Source organism: Pseudonaja textilis, chromosome 11 (genome assembly GCF_049901715.1).
Source record: "Pseudonaja textilis isolate UNSWEBS1 chromosome 11, rPseTex1.2, whole genome shotgun sequence".
NCBI classification, from domain to species: domain Eukaryota; kingdom Metazoa; phylum Chordata; class Lepidosauria; order Squamata; family Elapidae; genus Pseudonaja; species Pseudonaja textilis.
Window position 1 is genome coordinate 11,924,004 of NC_142000.1, and position 16,066 is coordinate 11,940,069.

Sequence of the window (16,066 nt, forward strand, 5' to 3'; positions counted from 1 at the left end):
GCAAAAAAGACTAAAGATTTTTCATTCCTTATAATGTCATCCCTGCTTGGTTCCCCTTATTCAATCAACCATCCTCGCCTCTCAAGGTCATGTTCTACAAACCCTACACACTTTTCTTGGACTTGTCCATGTGTTCAAAGGTGGGACGGCCTCCCTATTAACCATCAAGGGGGAGCCAAATCTGCTTTAAACGCAACAGCCCTACCAAGGACAGTGGACGGAAACTAATCAAGGAGATTAGCCATCTAGAACTAAGGAGAAACTTCCTGACAGAACAATCAATGGAACAAACTTTTGACTGCTTTAAGACTTGTGGATTTCAACTCCCAGAATTCCTCCTCCAGTCATGCTTGCTCAGGAATTCTGGGAGTTGAAGTCCACAAGTCTTAAACTTGCCAAGTTTGAAGGCCCTTGATCCAGAACAACAAGTTGTGGATGCTCCAACCTGGAGGTGTTTAAGAAGAGAGTGGACAGCCACTTGTCCGAAATGGTATGGGGGCTCCTGCTTGAGCAGGAGATTGGAGTAGAAGACCCCCGCCTTCCAACTCTGTTGTTCTGGATCAAGGGTCTTCAAACCTGGCAAGTTTAAGTCTTGAAGCTGTCAAGTTTGAGGACGCCTGTTCTAGATCAGCGGTCGCCAACTGATGGACCATGGCCCACTGGTGGTCTGTGAGAATATTTTGGTGGTCTGCAGAGAAATGTCACCCCCAGAGCACACACCCCAAAGCAATTAATCCAGGCTGCACAGGAACACAAGGCTGTGTCACCCACATGGCCCTCCCCCCCCCTTCACACCTTACCTGGGAAACTTGCCAGCTAAGTTGTTATTTTTCCTTTGTCCGACCATCAGCAGTTCTTCTGTGCCAGGAGATTTAAATTAGCTAGAAAGCAGGAAATCATTGGATTTCTTGTTTTCTAGCTAATCTTTAGATCTTCGGCTCTGCTTTTAAGCAGAGCCAAACCTTCTTTAGGACTGAAGCAGTGCAGACTCAACTAGCTGATGGCAGAAACACAGATCTCTAAGTGAATGTCAGCAACTCAATCTGCCTGCCGATTGGCCTGATTTTGGGTAAAAGTTGCTCTTTTTTATAAAAAATTAAATATTTATATAAATATTTATCATATTGACATACAAGCCATGGCCAGCCAGTCATATGACCACCAAGCCACACCTACAAATTAGGCCACGCCCACAGAACCGATTGTCAAGAAATTTGAATCCCACCCCTGCCTCTGTGTGTTTGTGGGGGGGGGGGGGGAGGGGAGGTTAGATCAGATGTCAGCAAGCCACCGTCAGTCAAAATTCATATTAGTGGTCCCCGGGGTTTAAAATTATGAGTTTGGTGGTCCCTGAGGTCCAAAAGGTTGGCGACCTCTGTTCTAGATGATCAAGTTAGCGCAGAGATGGCCAACCTCACCAACTTTTAAGACTTGGGCCAATGGAGATGCTCAGTGATCCCGGTCATGGCTGTCCCAAAGATGTTTTTCCAAACGGCAACTGGACTCTCTTGGGGATTTTTTTTTCTCCTTGAAAACGTTTCGCTTCTCATTCAAGAAGCTGCTACCTCTGGGTTTAAGACTTGCCAACTTCCCGTTCTCGGAATTCTGGGCGTCAAAAAGCCACAGGTCTAAAGAGTTGTCCAGGTTGGACACCCCGATTTAGCCAAACCAACCTGCCTTTCTGCGTTCGTGCGCTTAAGAACCTCGTCCCCGAAGAGATTATCACTTTTCCCACGAATGCGAGGCGCGGACTCGCCGGAAGAGGGTTGCGTGCGTGGGACTCGCTGGGACTTTCACACACACCCCCACCGACCGCGACCAGTCCAGCAAAGCAGGTATTCGCGCGGCGAGAGGATCGCGTCTCCCGCGTTCCCCCTCTAGCGCCGCGATCCTGAGCCGGCTGGCCGAGACCCCGCGTTGGATTCACTCAATTCAGGGGCCGGAGGAAGGAGGAGGAGGAGGAGGAGCCGAGATGGTGCCTGCCTCCCTCCCTGCCTGCTTGCCTGCCTCTCCCCCAGCCCCGACCAGGATTGGTGGACCCGCGCGCAAAGATTGTGCGGGGTTTGCCTGATTTCCGTCCCGTTTCCGTTTTCCTCCTCCGGAAAGCCAGAAAAGAAAGAAAAAAGAGCCGCCCGGGGTTGCATCTTCTTGCAAAGTCGCCGGCGGAGTCGATCCCCTTGCAAGCGAAGCGCTGCAAAAAGCATGGAGCGCTGCGAAGGAGAAGACCCCGATCCGGCCGAGGCGCCGGCGGAGACTCGCCTGTTGCTGGCCTTCAAGACGTTCCTGAGCTCCCGCAAAGGGCTGCTGCTGCTGGCCCAGGCGGTAAGAGCCCGGGTCGGGGGAGGGGGAGGTCCGGAGAGGGGGGGACGGCAAGGGGACCGCCCTCCCCCATTGCAAAGTTCAGGCTTGGGGTGGGGAAAGGCAGGCCGAGGTTGGGTGAGCTCATCCCTGGCAAAGAAAGGGAGAAGCGAGCCCTGGGCCGGCCGTCGCGTCGCGTTCACACGACTCCTTCTGCAAAACAACCGGGCTTCGAGAGGGGGAGCTCGTGACCCACGCGGAGGATGCCCGAGGCGGGTCTCTGCCAAAGCGGGAACGCTTTGCAAAGGGGGTCGCTTCCTTGGAAAGGAATCGGGGAGAAGAAAGGTAGACCTGCCACGCCCCCACCCCTCCCCCAGCGGAGCCCCTTACGTGTTATACAGGCCCGCGAGAGAAAGCGGTGACGGCGTTCCCACGACACCTTGAGCTGCCGTTCTAGCAGCAGCAGGCTTACGCCTCTGATCCTGAATTAATCAGGGTTAACTGTATCAAGGGGTGTATTTCTTAAGGTAGTTGTGTAGGGGAAGCAGCAACGTCTGGAGTCCGTAGAGTATCCAGGTGAGCTCTGGAGGAGCAGGGTGATGGATTAAGTCAATCCCATGAAAGAGGGGAAACCTTGACCACAGTCTGTGAGAAACACTGCAGGAAAATTTATTGATAGACGTTCAGAAGGCTCAGCCAATCTCATTATACACATGTTGTGCTCCTGACAATAAAGGTAATAATAGTAATACAGACACTTTTACCATACTAGTTTTACATTTTCCTAATCCCTAGTTTGCTTGACTATGGTTCCTTGGAAAAAGTGTTGAGTTTGCACAACAGACAAAGCAGAACACATTATGCCAAGTATGACATAATTGGTGTCAGTTCTACATCCCGTAATGTAAGATTTCTGTAGCTTGCCCTCTTCAGACGTGACAACCAACAGGGCTGTAAATGTGGCTTGCTAAAGCAAAATACGGTTAACTGTCCAAAGGTGCTTTTCCGAAAACTTTCTTTGTTTTTATTTGAAGGCATTTCACTTCTCATCCAAGAAGCTTTATCACTTCTGGCCAGAAGCTTCTTGGATGAGGAGCAAACTGGCTTCAAGAACCTTTCAGACAACCAGGACCTGCATGACAGAATCTCATGGACCACAGATTAAGGGTAGGGTAGGGTAGGGTAGAATAGAATAGAATAGAATAGAATAGAATAGAATAGAATAGAATAGAATAGAATAGAATTCTTTATTGGCCAAGTGTGGTTGGACACACAAGAAATTTGTCTTGATGTAAATACTCTCAGTATACGTAAAAGAAAAGATACATTCGTCATGAATTATAAGATACAACACTTAATGATAGTCACAGGGTACAATAAGCAATCGAATCATACTAGGAAACAGTCAATATGAATCGTAAGGATTTAAGCGACAAAGTTACAGCCATACAGTCACAAGTGGGAGGGGTTGGGTGATAAGGAGTGATGAGAAGATTAAGAGTAATTAGTAAATTACTGTTAGTAATTTGTAAATAGTTGAACAGTGTTGAAGGAATTATTTGTTTAGCAGAGTGATGGTGTCCAGGGAAAAACTGTCCTTGTGTCTAGTTGTTCGGGTGTGCAGGGCTCTATAGCGTCATTTTGAGGGAAGGAGTTGAAACAGTTTATGTCCAGGATGTGAGGGGTCTGTAGATATTTTCACAGCCCTCTTTTAGACTCCTGCAGTCAAACAGCTGAATCTAGCCATGCTAGGAAAGTTGATGGGATTAACAAGAGCACAGCTTTTAACCTCCTATCGACCTTAAGTGGGCCAGAAAAATCAGGAATATCTCTACAAAGAACAATGGTGAGTAAATCAATCAATCAATCAATCAAAAAAGTCACCAGCCCGTCCCCTCCCTCCAGCCTAAGAAAATTCACCTTTGTTCTTCTGTACCTGATTCTAAGATTCTGTGCTGATTAGGACATGGAATCCTGGACTTAGAATTGCAGTTCAGATCAGGGTTTTGTTGCTAAGCAAGGCAATTTTTAGGTGAGTTGATTTTGTGATCTTTTTTGTGGGGGGGACACAGTTGTTAAGCGAATCACTGCAGATGTTAAGCGAATCCAGCTTTCCCCATTGACTCTGTTTCTCAGAAGTTGGCTGGGAAGGCCACAAACAGTGGTCGCATGACACTTGCAACCGTTGCAAAAATACATGCCAGTTGCCAAGCGCTTGAATTTTGATCTCTGGGCCAGAAGGATGCTATTTAAGTGCAAGGATAAGCTGCTTTTTTTTTTTCATTTGTAACTTTGGACAGTCGCTAAACGAAGGGTTGTAAGTCGAGACTAGCTGGATTTGCCAAAATCTGACAAATTCCCATTAGCATTTATTGTTTCAGCTTTTTATCCTGCTTGCTCTCGATGAGTTGAAGAAGGTGGTGAATTCAGCGGGAATTTTGAGTAGTTTGGAGAACCGGCAAATCCCACCTCTGACTGGCCCCGCCAACCCCATCTCTTCTCTGCTACCCATTGAGTCCCTGCAGCAAAAGTCTTTCTTTCTCTCCCCCAAACTCCACCAGAAATGAGTCTTTGGGACCCTGCAAGGCCTCCTGCTCCAAGAGGCTGCACCGGAAAAGACTCGTTTCTGGCGGAGTTTGGGGGAGAGAAAGACAGACTTTGGCTGCTTCTGCTGCTTTCCTTGCATGAAGCCAAAAGTCTCTCTCTCTCTCTCTCTCTCTCCCCCTGAGAACAGAACTGGAGACGATATCCTGCGATCCCAAATAAAGAATGATTGATCATTAGGACAAGTTCTACAGCACACCTGCTTCTTGCAATTTCAGGGTCAGCATCACATCGGGCAAAGTTCTTCAGGACATAAAACCCAAATGTGCTAATTTTGGTGAATTGCCCTTGTGGAGATTTTTGATGCTTTATGGCCTAAAGAGCTACCTTGTCTGTCTATTTATTATCTATGTTGTTAAATGAGTTTTGCCGCATTTTATGACCTTCCTCACCACTTTCGTTAAGTGAATCACTGCAGCTCTTAAATTAGTAATCCGGCTGTTAAGTGAATTCGGGTTTCCCCCTCTGACTTTGCTTGTCACAAGGTCGCAAAAGGGGATCATGCGACTTTGGCACATTGCAACCGTCTTAAATAGGAGCCCGTTGCCAAGTGTCTCAATGTTGATCATGTGCCCGTGGGGATGCTGCAATGGTCATAAGTGTGAAACATGACCGTAAGTCACTTTCTTTGAGTGTTGCTGTAACTTCAAACGGCCACTAAACGAACGGTTGTAAGTTGAGGGTTAGGGTTAATTTTGCCTGGAGGTGGGAGAGGACAGGAGACAGACCCCTTTCTAAACAAACCATGGGCCTCCACCCAGATTGTTTTTACTTGTTGAAAAGACTTTATTGGAAATCCCAAGGACATAGAAGGCAGCGCGGGAAGTTGCATTGTGCTTTGCTGCCTGCCAGCTCTGTTTAATCTTTCTTTAAATTAAGAGACTCTTCAAAACAATTCATCTCTCTCTGGGGGTTGGTGGACACCACTTCCTATTCCTTTCGCTTCTGCAAAGGGAACTGGTGCAAACTATTGCAAATTTCAGCCAGCTGTGAAATAAGAACTCGAAAAGGCAGAACAATTTCCAAGAAACCCAGCAGTTCCTGTATCTTTTTAAAAAAAAAATCCAGGAAGTCTTTGTTAGTAAGTAGTATGAACCGCTAAAAATGGAGGACGGTGAACTTCAAACATAGCTGCAAAGAAACAGCTGCCCCTTTACAATATACATGTGCACACACCCACACTCACCAACATTTTTTGGCAGAGATTTTATCTCTGGGGAAACCCTGAAGGGGCTGCTGATAACCCTGCAGTGAAGCCCAGCTTAGAATGGAATGACAGAGTTGGAAGGAACCTTAGAGGTCTTCCAGTCCAACCCCCTTCTTAGGCAGGAAACCCTACACCACTTCAGACAGATGGTTATCCAACCTCTTCTTAAAAACTTCCAGTGTTGGAGCATTCACAACCTCTGGAGGCAAGTCGTTCCACTGATTAATTGTTCTAACTGTCAGGAAATTTCTCCTTCGTTCTAAGTTGCTTCTCTCCTTGATTAGTTTCCATCCATGGCTTCTTGTCCTGCATTCAGGTGCTTTGGAGCCAGGTCGACAACGTTTTCGACCTCAGGGACCACCAAACTCCTAATTTTAAATCCCGTGAGACCCTGGGAAAATCCCCCAAAACAGTCTGCAGGAAAGTTCCCCACCCTCATCTGTTGGGGTCCGCTCAGCCCTGGGTTCAGGGGCTAATGCTGAAGCAGCAGCTTTAAAAGGAATCTGGGAGACGTCAGATTTTGTTCCATTTGTTCATGTCTTCAAATCACTCTTGACACCTGGTGGTTGCAGGGACGAACCCATGACATGTCCTTGACACCATTTGTGGTGTGGGGAGAGAGGTTTGCTCTTGCATTCTTCTTATGGCCGAGAGAGGCAGATTGCTTCAAGTCACTCACCAAGCTTCAGTTCCTGTGGCAAGCCTGGAGCTCACGTTCTCTTGACTTCTAGCAAAGCACATTTAAAGCACTGTGAACTAAACCTCCTTAAAAAGACATTGAAGAGCCATTCAAGAAAATTCTGATCGTGCAAGCAAACCTGATACCTGTTGGTGTGTCAGATGCATCTGCAGGAATACCTGGCTGAATGTCATGTCCCCGTCAAGAGTCTGAATCTGAGAGGAAGACGAACAGCTGATAGGGAGTAGGAGAGTGGCTCCGTTGGCTGTGGAGGAAACTGGGGAAGGGCAAAGTCTGGCTGGGCAGAGCAGGGGAGAGGTAGAACAAGGGAAAAGGAGTTCAGAGGAAGAACCAGGCCCACCCCCTCTTCATCCTAGGGCACACAGGGAGGAACGGAGAAGGAAGCAACATGAGTTGTGTATCTTACGGGGGAGGAAAGGGCCCTGATTCCCTTCACAAGGCACATCTGGGGATGGAGCTTAAAGGAGAGGCAGTTGGGAGGGGTGTTTGTCGGGAACAAACACTGAGTTCATCTAGTGTTGTGAGTTTTAGCCTGCATTCCTGGCATTCCTCATCTGTGTGAATTATTGCTGTGCTTCTGCATGCTTATCTTGGCTTGCTGGAATTATTGGACTCATTACCTTGCCTTGGTGGAGTGATTGCAGTCATTCTGCTTACAGTGTTTAGACTGGAGCATCAGCAGCCAGAGTCTGTTGTAGGTTCGGGGGAGAGCTTTGCTCCAGGCCGGAGAGTTAAAGGGACATTGGGGGCAAAGTTGGAACAAATAAAAGGACTCTTACCTGTTGTCTGGCTGTGTTGCCTTCGTGCCATTCCCCGGGTCATCAGACTGAGTGGACTCCCAACAGATCTTCTGCAGTTCATGGGTAACACCTACACTCTCCCTTTTGTGTCCTTCAGGCTCTCTCCTTCATCATCTTCATCTGCTACATTGCTTCAACAGCTACACCTTTCATGATGGTGCCGTTACTGACATTTCTACTTGCTTCGTGCTTTTTCGTTTCCTATTCCCTAAAGCTGAATGAGAAGTTCCGAGGCATCTATTGGCTTTTGGCGGTAAGTAGCTGAATTGCGGGTGGGGTGGGGGGGTTGATTTATGATGTGGTTTGCAGGTGGGCAGGTGAGTTGGTTCCGCAGGGGAGAAAGGAGGCTGAATGGTATCGTTTCAAAGCAGGTTGAGGTGGTGTTTCCATTACCTCCAGACAACCTAAGGATGGGTAGGGGGAAGGAGAGATCGGTACTTTCATGTTGTTACTACCCTTGAGAGTTACTTCTGGAAGTACTCATGCCTGGCATCAGATGCAGGTTGTCCTTGACTTAGGATCACAATTGAGCCCAGAATGACAGCTGTAAATTGTGTTGGTGATTAAGCAGTTCACTATCTGACCATGCCCAATGTTACATCGGGTTTTTTTTGGAAGCAATTATTAAGTGACTCCCCACACCCATTAAGTGAGCACCATGATCATTATGAGCTGTGAGCTGTAGTGGCGCAGTGGTTAGAGTGCAGTACTGCAGGCTACTTCTGCTGACTGCCGGCTACTTGCAGTTTGGCACTTCAAATCCCACCAGGCTCAAGGTTGACTCAGCCTTCCATCCTTCCCAGGTGGGTAACACGAGGACCCAGATTGTTGGGGGCAATAGGCTGACTCTATAAACTGCTTAGGGAGGGCTGTAAAGCACTGTAAAGCGGTATATAAACTAAGTGCTATTGCTATTGCCCTTCCTTCATTCCTCCCTCCCTTCCTTTCCTTGGTGACTGAGGGGTTAGAATTCAGTATTGCAGACTAACTGCCAACTGCCGGCAGTTCAATCCTGACCGGCTCAAGGGTGACTCAGCTTGCCATCCTTCCGAGGTGGATAAAATGAGGACTCAAGATTGTCGGGGGTAATATACTGACTCTAAACCTCTGAAAGAGGGCTGTAAAGCACTGTGAAGTGGTATAAAAGTCTAAGCGCTATTAAGCAAATCCATTCTCCACAATGGATGTTTTTTGCAAGAAATAAATGCCAGTTTCCAAGGAAAAGAAAATAGCAATAGCACTTAGCACTTATATATTTATATTTACTTATATATATATTTATTTTGTTTATTTATTTATTTTGTCAAAAGATTACAATAGAAATAAGAATAAACATAAGTTTAAATATAAGAAATAAGAACCAATAATTGAGGACAATAGGACAGGGATGGTAGGCACCATTGTGCACTTATGCACGCTCCTTACAGACCTCTTAGGAATGGGGTGAGGTCAACAGATGTTAGTTTGAGGGTAAAGGAGTGGGGGTTTGAGCAGGTGACAACAGAATCAGGTAGTGAGTTCCAGACATTGACCATTGTTGCTGAAATCGTACTTCCTGCAATCGAGTTTGGAGTGGTTTACATAAAGTTTATATCTGTTGTGTGCTCTTGTGTTGTGGTTAAAGCTGAATATTCATTAACTGGTAAGACATTGTAACATATCATTTTATGTACTCTGCTTAAGTCCAATTTTAGCCGGCGTAGTTCAACGTTGTCTAAGCCTAGAATCTCAAGTCTGGTGGTATAGAGTATATACCCCTCCACGGTGGTCCACAGCCCTTTCTAAGCAGTTTAGAGTCAGCCTCTTGCCCCCAATAATCTGGGTCCTCATTTTACCAACCTCGGAAGGATGAAAGGCCAAGTCAACCTTGAGCTGGTCAGAAATCATAAATCAAGGTTATGTGATCATGGGACACTACAAATGGCTGTAAATGTGAGCCGGTTGCTAAGCACCCCCCCCCCCCGATATGATCACGTAATTGTGATGGGGAGAGTGGCCATTGGAACTTCAAATCCAGATCGGACGTAGCCTTGGGAAGTCCATCATAATTTTAGACAGCCATTAAGCAACCAGACATAAGTCAAGGACTAGCTGTATTCAGTTGCATTCCACCTGTGGCTTTTGAGCAAGCTACCTTTGAAACCTGCTTTCTGAATGACGGGCGGCCTGGACTGAGGGTGAAGCTGGTTGCGATATTGCAGCCCAGTCAGATCTTGAGGAAAATAATTGCTTTAAGAGTTTCCTTGTTCTGCACGGTTGACCACCAGGAGATGCTGGCCTTCCAGGAAGACTCCACTTTGCAAAGCAAAACAGAGAGAAAAACACACAGCACTGCCAGAGAGTTTTTGTTCCACCCCTTTTGTTTATTATTTTCCATCAGCCGTCTAATTTACGGTCAAAAGACTGCCGTGCCGTAACCCAGATATATAATAACAACGGAGGTGTTAACCTAGCTGAACTCTGTAATTCAGAGGCCAAGTGGTTGTCATCCCCACTAGAAAAAAGAAAGCAGATTTTCTGCAGGCTGTGTACATTTGCTTGTCTTCCTTGTGCAAGGAAAAGGAAAAAGGGAAATAAATTGTCTGCAAGTATGCAGATTGTATTAGCATATTTCGGTGATCTCTTTTTGGCCCTTAAAGGCTCTGCAGCCCCTGATGGCAGATCTGATTCCTGTTGGTTCAAGGAATAGAGAAGTTTTATGCTGTGCCCCAAGCATAAAATCATTGCCGCGCCATCTCATAATTGCTGGGCACATGACACTCAACAATTAAAGAAGACTCTTATAAAACTTCTCCCAACAAGGAGCAAGGATCTTCATCAGATCCTGCTAGCTGGAAGGGTTTGTCAGGAATTGTGATCTTGACACATCTAAAGCACACCAGGTTGGAAAAGGCTGGCCAGGAGCAGAATTAGGATTGGGGAGCACCAAATATGACGGAACAGCTGCCAGGATCCCTAATATTGGACCACAACTGGCTCAATCTGGTGAAAACTGTAGTTCAAGCAAACAAGGGAAGGGCCGTAGATTTCCTTCTGAAATTATATCCTAAGGCAACTCTGCATATATACCTTTTTATTTACCTCGTTAATAATCTTCTCTCTGACTACATTGGTTTTGCAGGATTTTTTATGTGGAATTATTGCTGCTATTATATATTTTGCCATCTCCATTGCTGCCGTTTCAAAATATACGGACACCGCATCGAAGGCAGCCGGGGTAAGTTTCTGTTTAACAAAAAATGCACACAATATTTTCTCTCCCAGCAGAGTTAATTTCACAAACCTTGTTTGGGTTTTCTTTTTGCAAGTGTTAATTCTGTCTAAACCTATCTATTGTTGCTCTTCACCCTTCATTGCTCAAATTGGGTGGTCATTTTGAGGAGAAAGAATTCATAAATTCCTTCAGCTATGATTTCCCTATATATTCTTATGGAGTAGCTCTTCCATTTATATCAGTGGAGATTTTTTTTTTTAAAGAAATACTTTTTTCAACTCTTTTGGTTCATGAAGGAAATATGGGAAGAGAATTGGGAAGATTCTTTTCTCTCTAATCATATGTCTCTCTTCTCCAAAAGCTCTCCCAGATTGAAGTAAAGCATTGTAAAAAGCTTCCATTAACACCAATGAAGCTTTCTTTAAAAATCCAAATATTTCAGAAAGCTGGAATTACAGATGCAAAAGAGCTCATAAAGAAGGATAAACTTGTATGACAATTCACACAAACACGTACCACGTTTGAAAAAGCAGCACATTTCCCCTTTACTTTCTAATCTGTTCTATATATATATATATATGATTGATACCCCTTTTCTGATCTAGGGTGGAGTCAAGGCGTTATTCTCATCCCTTATTCTCAAGATTACTCTTAGTCTAGGGAACCAACTTTAATTTGACCAGATGTCATTACAAAAAGTTGCCAGATACTATCCATAGGAAAACTATAAACCAAGGGTCTTCAAACTTGGCAACTTTAAGACTTGTCAATTTCAACTCCCAGAATTCCTGAGCTAACGTGAATAGAGGAGGAATTCTGGGTGTTGAAGTCCATAAGTCTGTACGCTGTCAAGTTTGAAGACCCCTGCTATATAAACCATTGAATGCATTCATTATAATGAAAATGAAAAGAAGGACTAGGAGAGATAGGATGATAGCGTTCCAGTATTTGATGAGTTGCCACAAAGAAGACGGCGTTAACTTATTCTCCAAAGCAACTGAAGGGCAGGACACGAAACAATTGATGGAAACTAATCAAGGAGAGAAGCAACCTAGAACTAAGGAGAAAATTCTTGACAGAACAATTAATCAGTGGAACAACTTGCTTCTAGAGGTTGTGGGTGTTCCAAGACTGGAAGAGTCTCTTTTAAGAAGAGATTGGTCAACCATTCATCTGAAATGATGTAGGGTTTGCTGCCTGAGCACGGAGTTGGACTAGAAGATCTCCAAGGTCCCATATTCTGTTCTCCCTGTGTTCTTTATTTTGGCTGTATGAGTTGAAGACGAGGGTGGTTAAGACTAAAAATGGAGACACGGGCATGTGGGCTGAATTCTGTTATTTCTACCCATTATCGCTCTTTTCCCTTTTTTCCCCTCGCCACATTTTAAAAACTCATGCTTTCTGTATTTCCTCTATCTCGACCTTCAGGTATTTGGGTTTATCACCACCATCGTCTACTGTGTCTACGTCTATTTCACATTTAATGACCTGGCAACGTTTCTAAAACAAGAAGATTCCTCCGAAGCCCCCAAATCACAGAAGTCAGAAAGTAGGTTTAAACTGTTCTTGCATTGCTATCCAAACACACTTGCTATTTAAAGTTTCAGTGCAATCTTGCTACCTAATGATTTGGCGCAGGGGAATTCTGGGAGTTGAAGTCCACCCATTTTCAAGCTGCCAAGTTTGAAATATACCGCTCTAGTTTAAGGTAAATGAAAAACTACAGTTCATATGGTTACTTCCCGTTTATCGGTTGTGTCCTCTATAATTGTATTTTTTAAAAGCTCATTCCCTATTTTTAGTATGAAAGTTATTCTTCACATTCATTTTTTTTCCCCCAGATGACTCAGATTCAGATTCTGACTGAGGAATGGCAGAACCTTGATGGGAAATGAGGAAGACGTAATGAGGAAAAGGAAAAAGAAAAAGCAGAGGAAAGATTAATGTTTTGAGTATTTTAACCTTTTTCAGTGAACTTGAATATTTTAACCTTTTTCAGTGAACTTTACAGATTGTTGTTACTACAACTGGGATCACCAAAATCATGCTGGGAATATTACTGTGTATAATTTACACAAGGAAACCTGACCTGCTGCTGTCTGAAGCTCATTCATTGCGGTAGATTTTTCTGGCCAAACCTTTTATAAACAGACTCCTTATGTTATCCTGGGTGTACAAAGAAGTCATTAGCATCTTGCAACATGGAGTTTCTTCTGTAGTAGACATAATATCCAGTTCAAGCTTTAACCTTTTCCCCCCCTACTTATTCCGTGGTTTTTGTTCTTGAGTTCGGAAGACAATAGCTTATTTGTTAGAAGGGGCTTGATTTTAAAACTTAGATTGAATTTAAACTCGGGACAAATTCAGCAATAATGAAAATAAACTTGAATCCCTAGTGAATAAAGCCAAAATAAGATGATTCCGTAAAATCATGTCAGATATTCAGTAATTGCGTGCCTAGACATACCAAGCCCCACGCTAATATTATTCAGGAAAGAAGCGTGATGAAGGTGCTCCTTCTCATAACTTTCGTGATTGCCTACCTAACTTCATGACACCAGAGGTCCAGAACCAGAGCATGGATGGTGATCACCCAGTGCCTAGGCTTTCGATAGCCAAACCAGCCAATCAAATCTTTATTACAGTCATATATCAGCACAAGAACGATGAAATTACAAACAATAATTTGATAGACAGAAGATAGATGATGGATGGATGGATGGAGAGGCAGAGATTACAGTTTAAAAAAATAACTAAAAATATTTTATATATATTTAGTTTTTTAAAACTGTTTATTGACTGTATTCTGGCCTATGAGCGTAATAAAGATTTGATTGGATTGGATTGATAGCTCCACCAGTAATTGTGAGTTGTGAGCTATAGAAAACTATGCAAGATATAGTGGTCTTTTTTTTTTTTTTTTTTGAGATGTTCTCTTGATCGAAAACTAGAATGACTAAAAAGAATCCCAGTATAATGTGAACCAGGCATGCAATTCCTTCTGCTTCTGGTTTTTTTCCTTCCCTCCCATATACCAGTCCTTGCTTAAGGACTGCCCTGTTTAGCAATGGTTCTAAGTTACGATGAGGCTGAAAAAGTACCTTTACAACTGGTCCTCACACTTAATGCCCATTGCAGCATCCCTGCAGTTTTGTGATTGCCGTTTGTGTGCTTTGCAACCTGCAAGCGTTTATGACCATCGCAGTATCCTGCAGCCAACACAATCATTTATCCCCTTCACAAACAGCTGTTGGACGAGCATGGAGAAGCTGCCAGTCAAAAAGCCCAAGTCATGGTCACTTGAAGTCTCGCTTAAGGACCTGGGGTGACTCAATAACCACAGCAGAAGTGAGGGCACATAAGTCTGTTTTAGTGACGTATCTCCCACAACAAACTGCAATCCTTAGCAAGTTGCCAGCCCAAATAGTGATAACAAGGACTACCTATAATGAAGGAAACGGTGATGCAATACATCTTTACACAATATTTAATATGCTTAGTACCAATTTGTATTAGTTTTGTAGGGAAGGTCAGTTATCAAGACAAAGCAAACATGTCTTTTCTTTTGATAAATCCTACAGGCAGGTCCTAGCAATAAGAGAAGGAAGGACCCAGCAGGCTGGTTTCTGAACTGGGTTAACACAACAGTTTAGCTATATTCTGATTCATGCTTCTCTGGAATTCCCCCAAGGAGCATTTTACCGTCTTTGCTTCTTTTTATATAGTCATTTGCATGTGGTTTAGTCTGTGATTTTTTTTCTCAATTGAAGGAACCCTAGTGTGCGTGTCAAATGGAACAAGGAAGGCATTTTGGAATTGTAGATGGAGTACATCTATGTCAATATTTCATTTTAAGGTGTTCACTAGCTTTAATATTATTTAAATATCTGCACTATCTGGAAAGATATGGGTATTTCAGATGTAAGAACAATCATAATGGCCTATTCTTGGCTACCTTAATGACTTTTCTGTTAATCATCTCTTTCAGGGAAACCATTCAGGTTTTTTTCTTGTTTGAAATAATCTTTGCATTACAGATGTCAGACAAATTTTGGTCTGTAATTCAAATCCTTTAGTAACAACAGGATTCAAAACCTCACTAATATGCAAAATTGCAGAGGAAAAATAATTTTTGATCAGTTGATCAGAAAAACCTTTCCCAAGAACTAATGTTTGATTATAAAATTTGAACTTTCCAGAAATGGATAGAGAAAGGTTATGCAGTATTTCACTGGCAGGCATGTAGCGTTGATGTACCTGTGGAAATGAGTGCTAACAGAATCATAAAAATGAAGGCTATGAAGTCATAATTTACTTGTCTGCTTCTTAAACATTATCTCTGGAATGTAATTTTACCTGTACAAATTTACTTCCGGAATTTGTACCCTGGTTGTGGATGCTTGATTTAAGATTAGGGTAATCTCAGGTTATGCCTAAAATAATAAATTTGAAAACAGCCTTAAAGTATAGGTATCCAGAAGTCATTTCAGTTGCAGCACACAAAATGAGCAGTTCAGTTCCATTGTATTAACTTTCATGATTTAGACAAGACATGCTGCTGCTTATAGACGGATTGAGAAATGGATTCATGGTTTGACTGTGTGTATCTTATACTATCTGAATTTTGTAATCTTTTGATACTATGTTAGCCTGTTTTTACTGTAAGTGTATTTTATAAAAAGAAAGGTACTTCTGCCTCGAGTAATTACTTACACGTGCAATTGGATCCTCAAGGTAGCCGCATCAAGGGAAGTTTGATGGGTGTTGGCAAAGTAATGGCTTAGCTTTTTTATTTAAAACGAAAGTTCATATTAGGCACTTTTAAATTTAGAGAAATTGCTAACACTAGAAAGGGTTGCAGTAAACAATTATTTATACATTAGGGCTGAGAAATTCATTCAGAGGATGCTCCTTTCAACCTTGAACATCAAAGTCTCCACTGACCAACGCAAATGATACAGGTAATCTTTGAACTTATGACACGGTCCTTAAAAGGTATTTTTGACCCACTTCCAAAATTACAATGGACACACATACTCTCCACAATCGTGTGGACGCCTTTCAGGTGCTTGCTGCTGGCCTGCATTTATATCTATCTCTTTGCAGCACCTCATGGTCACATAACCATGATTTAGTTTTATTTTTTCTGCTGAATCTGGTTTTACTTCTGGTTAAAAGCAAAAAGCACCCCGTAGCGAAGAATAGGAATAGATTAACGGCCAAAAAAAAAAAAAAAGTCATAA

General features: G+C 43.4%; 1 protein-coding gene across 1 annotated transcript; it reads left to right on the forward strand.

Annotated features, from left to right (window-relative positions):
• The first annotated feature begins 1,995 nt into the window (after positions 1–1,995).
• CMTM3 (CKLF like MARVEL transmembrane domain containing 3) lies at positions 1,996–15,516 on the forward strand. The gene is made up of 5 exons (XM_026714172.2): positions 1,996–2,322; positions 7,707–7,862; positions 10,731–10,826; positions 12,252–12,372; positions 12,665–15,516. Exons 1-5 carry the CDS (start codon positions 2,203–2,205, stop codon positions 12,688–12,690), a joined length of 519 nt encoding a protein of 172 aa, XP_026569957.1. The 5' UTR covers positions 1,996–2,202; the 3' UTR covers positions 12,691–15,516.
• The last annotated feature ends 550 nt before the right edge of the window (positions 15,517–16,066 follow it).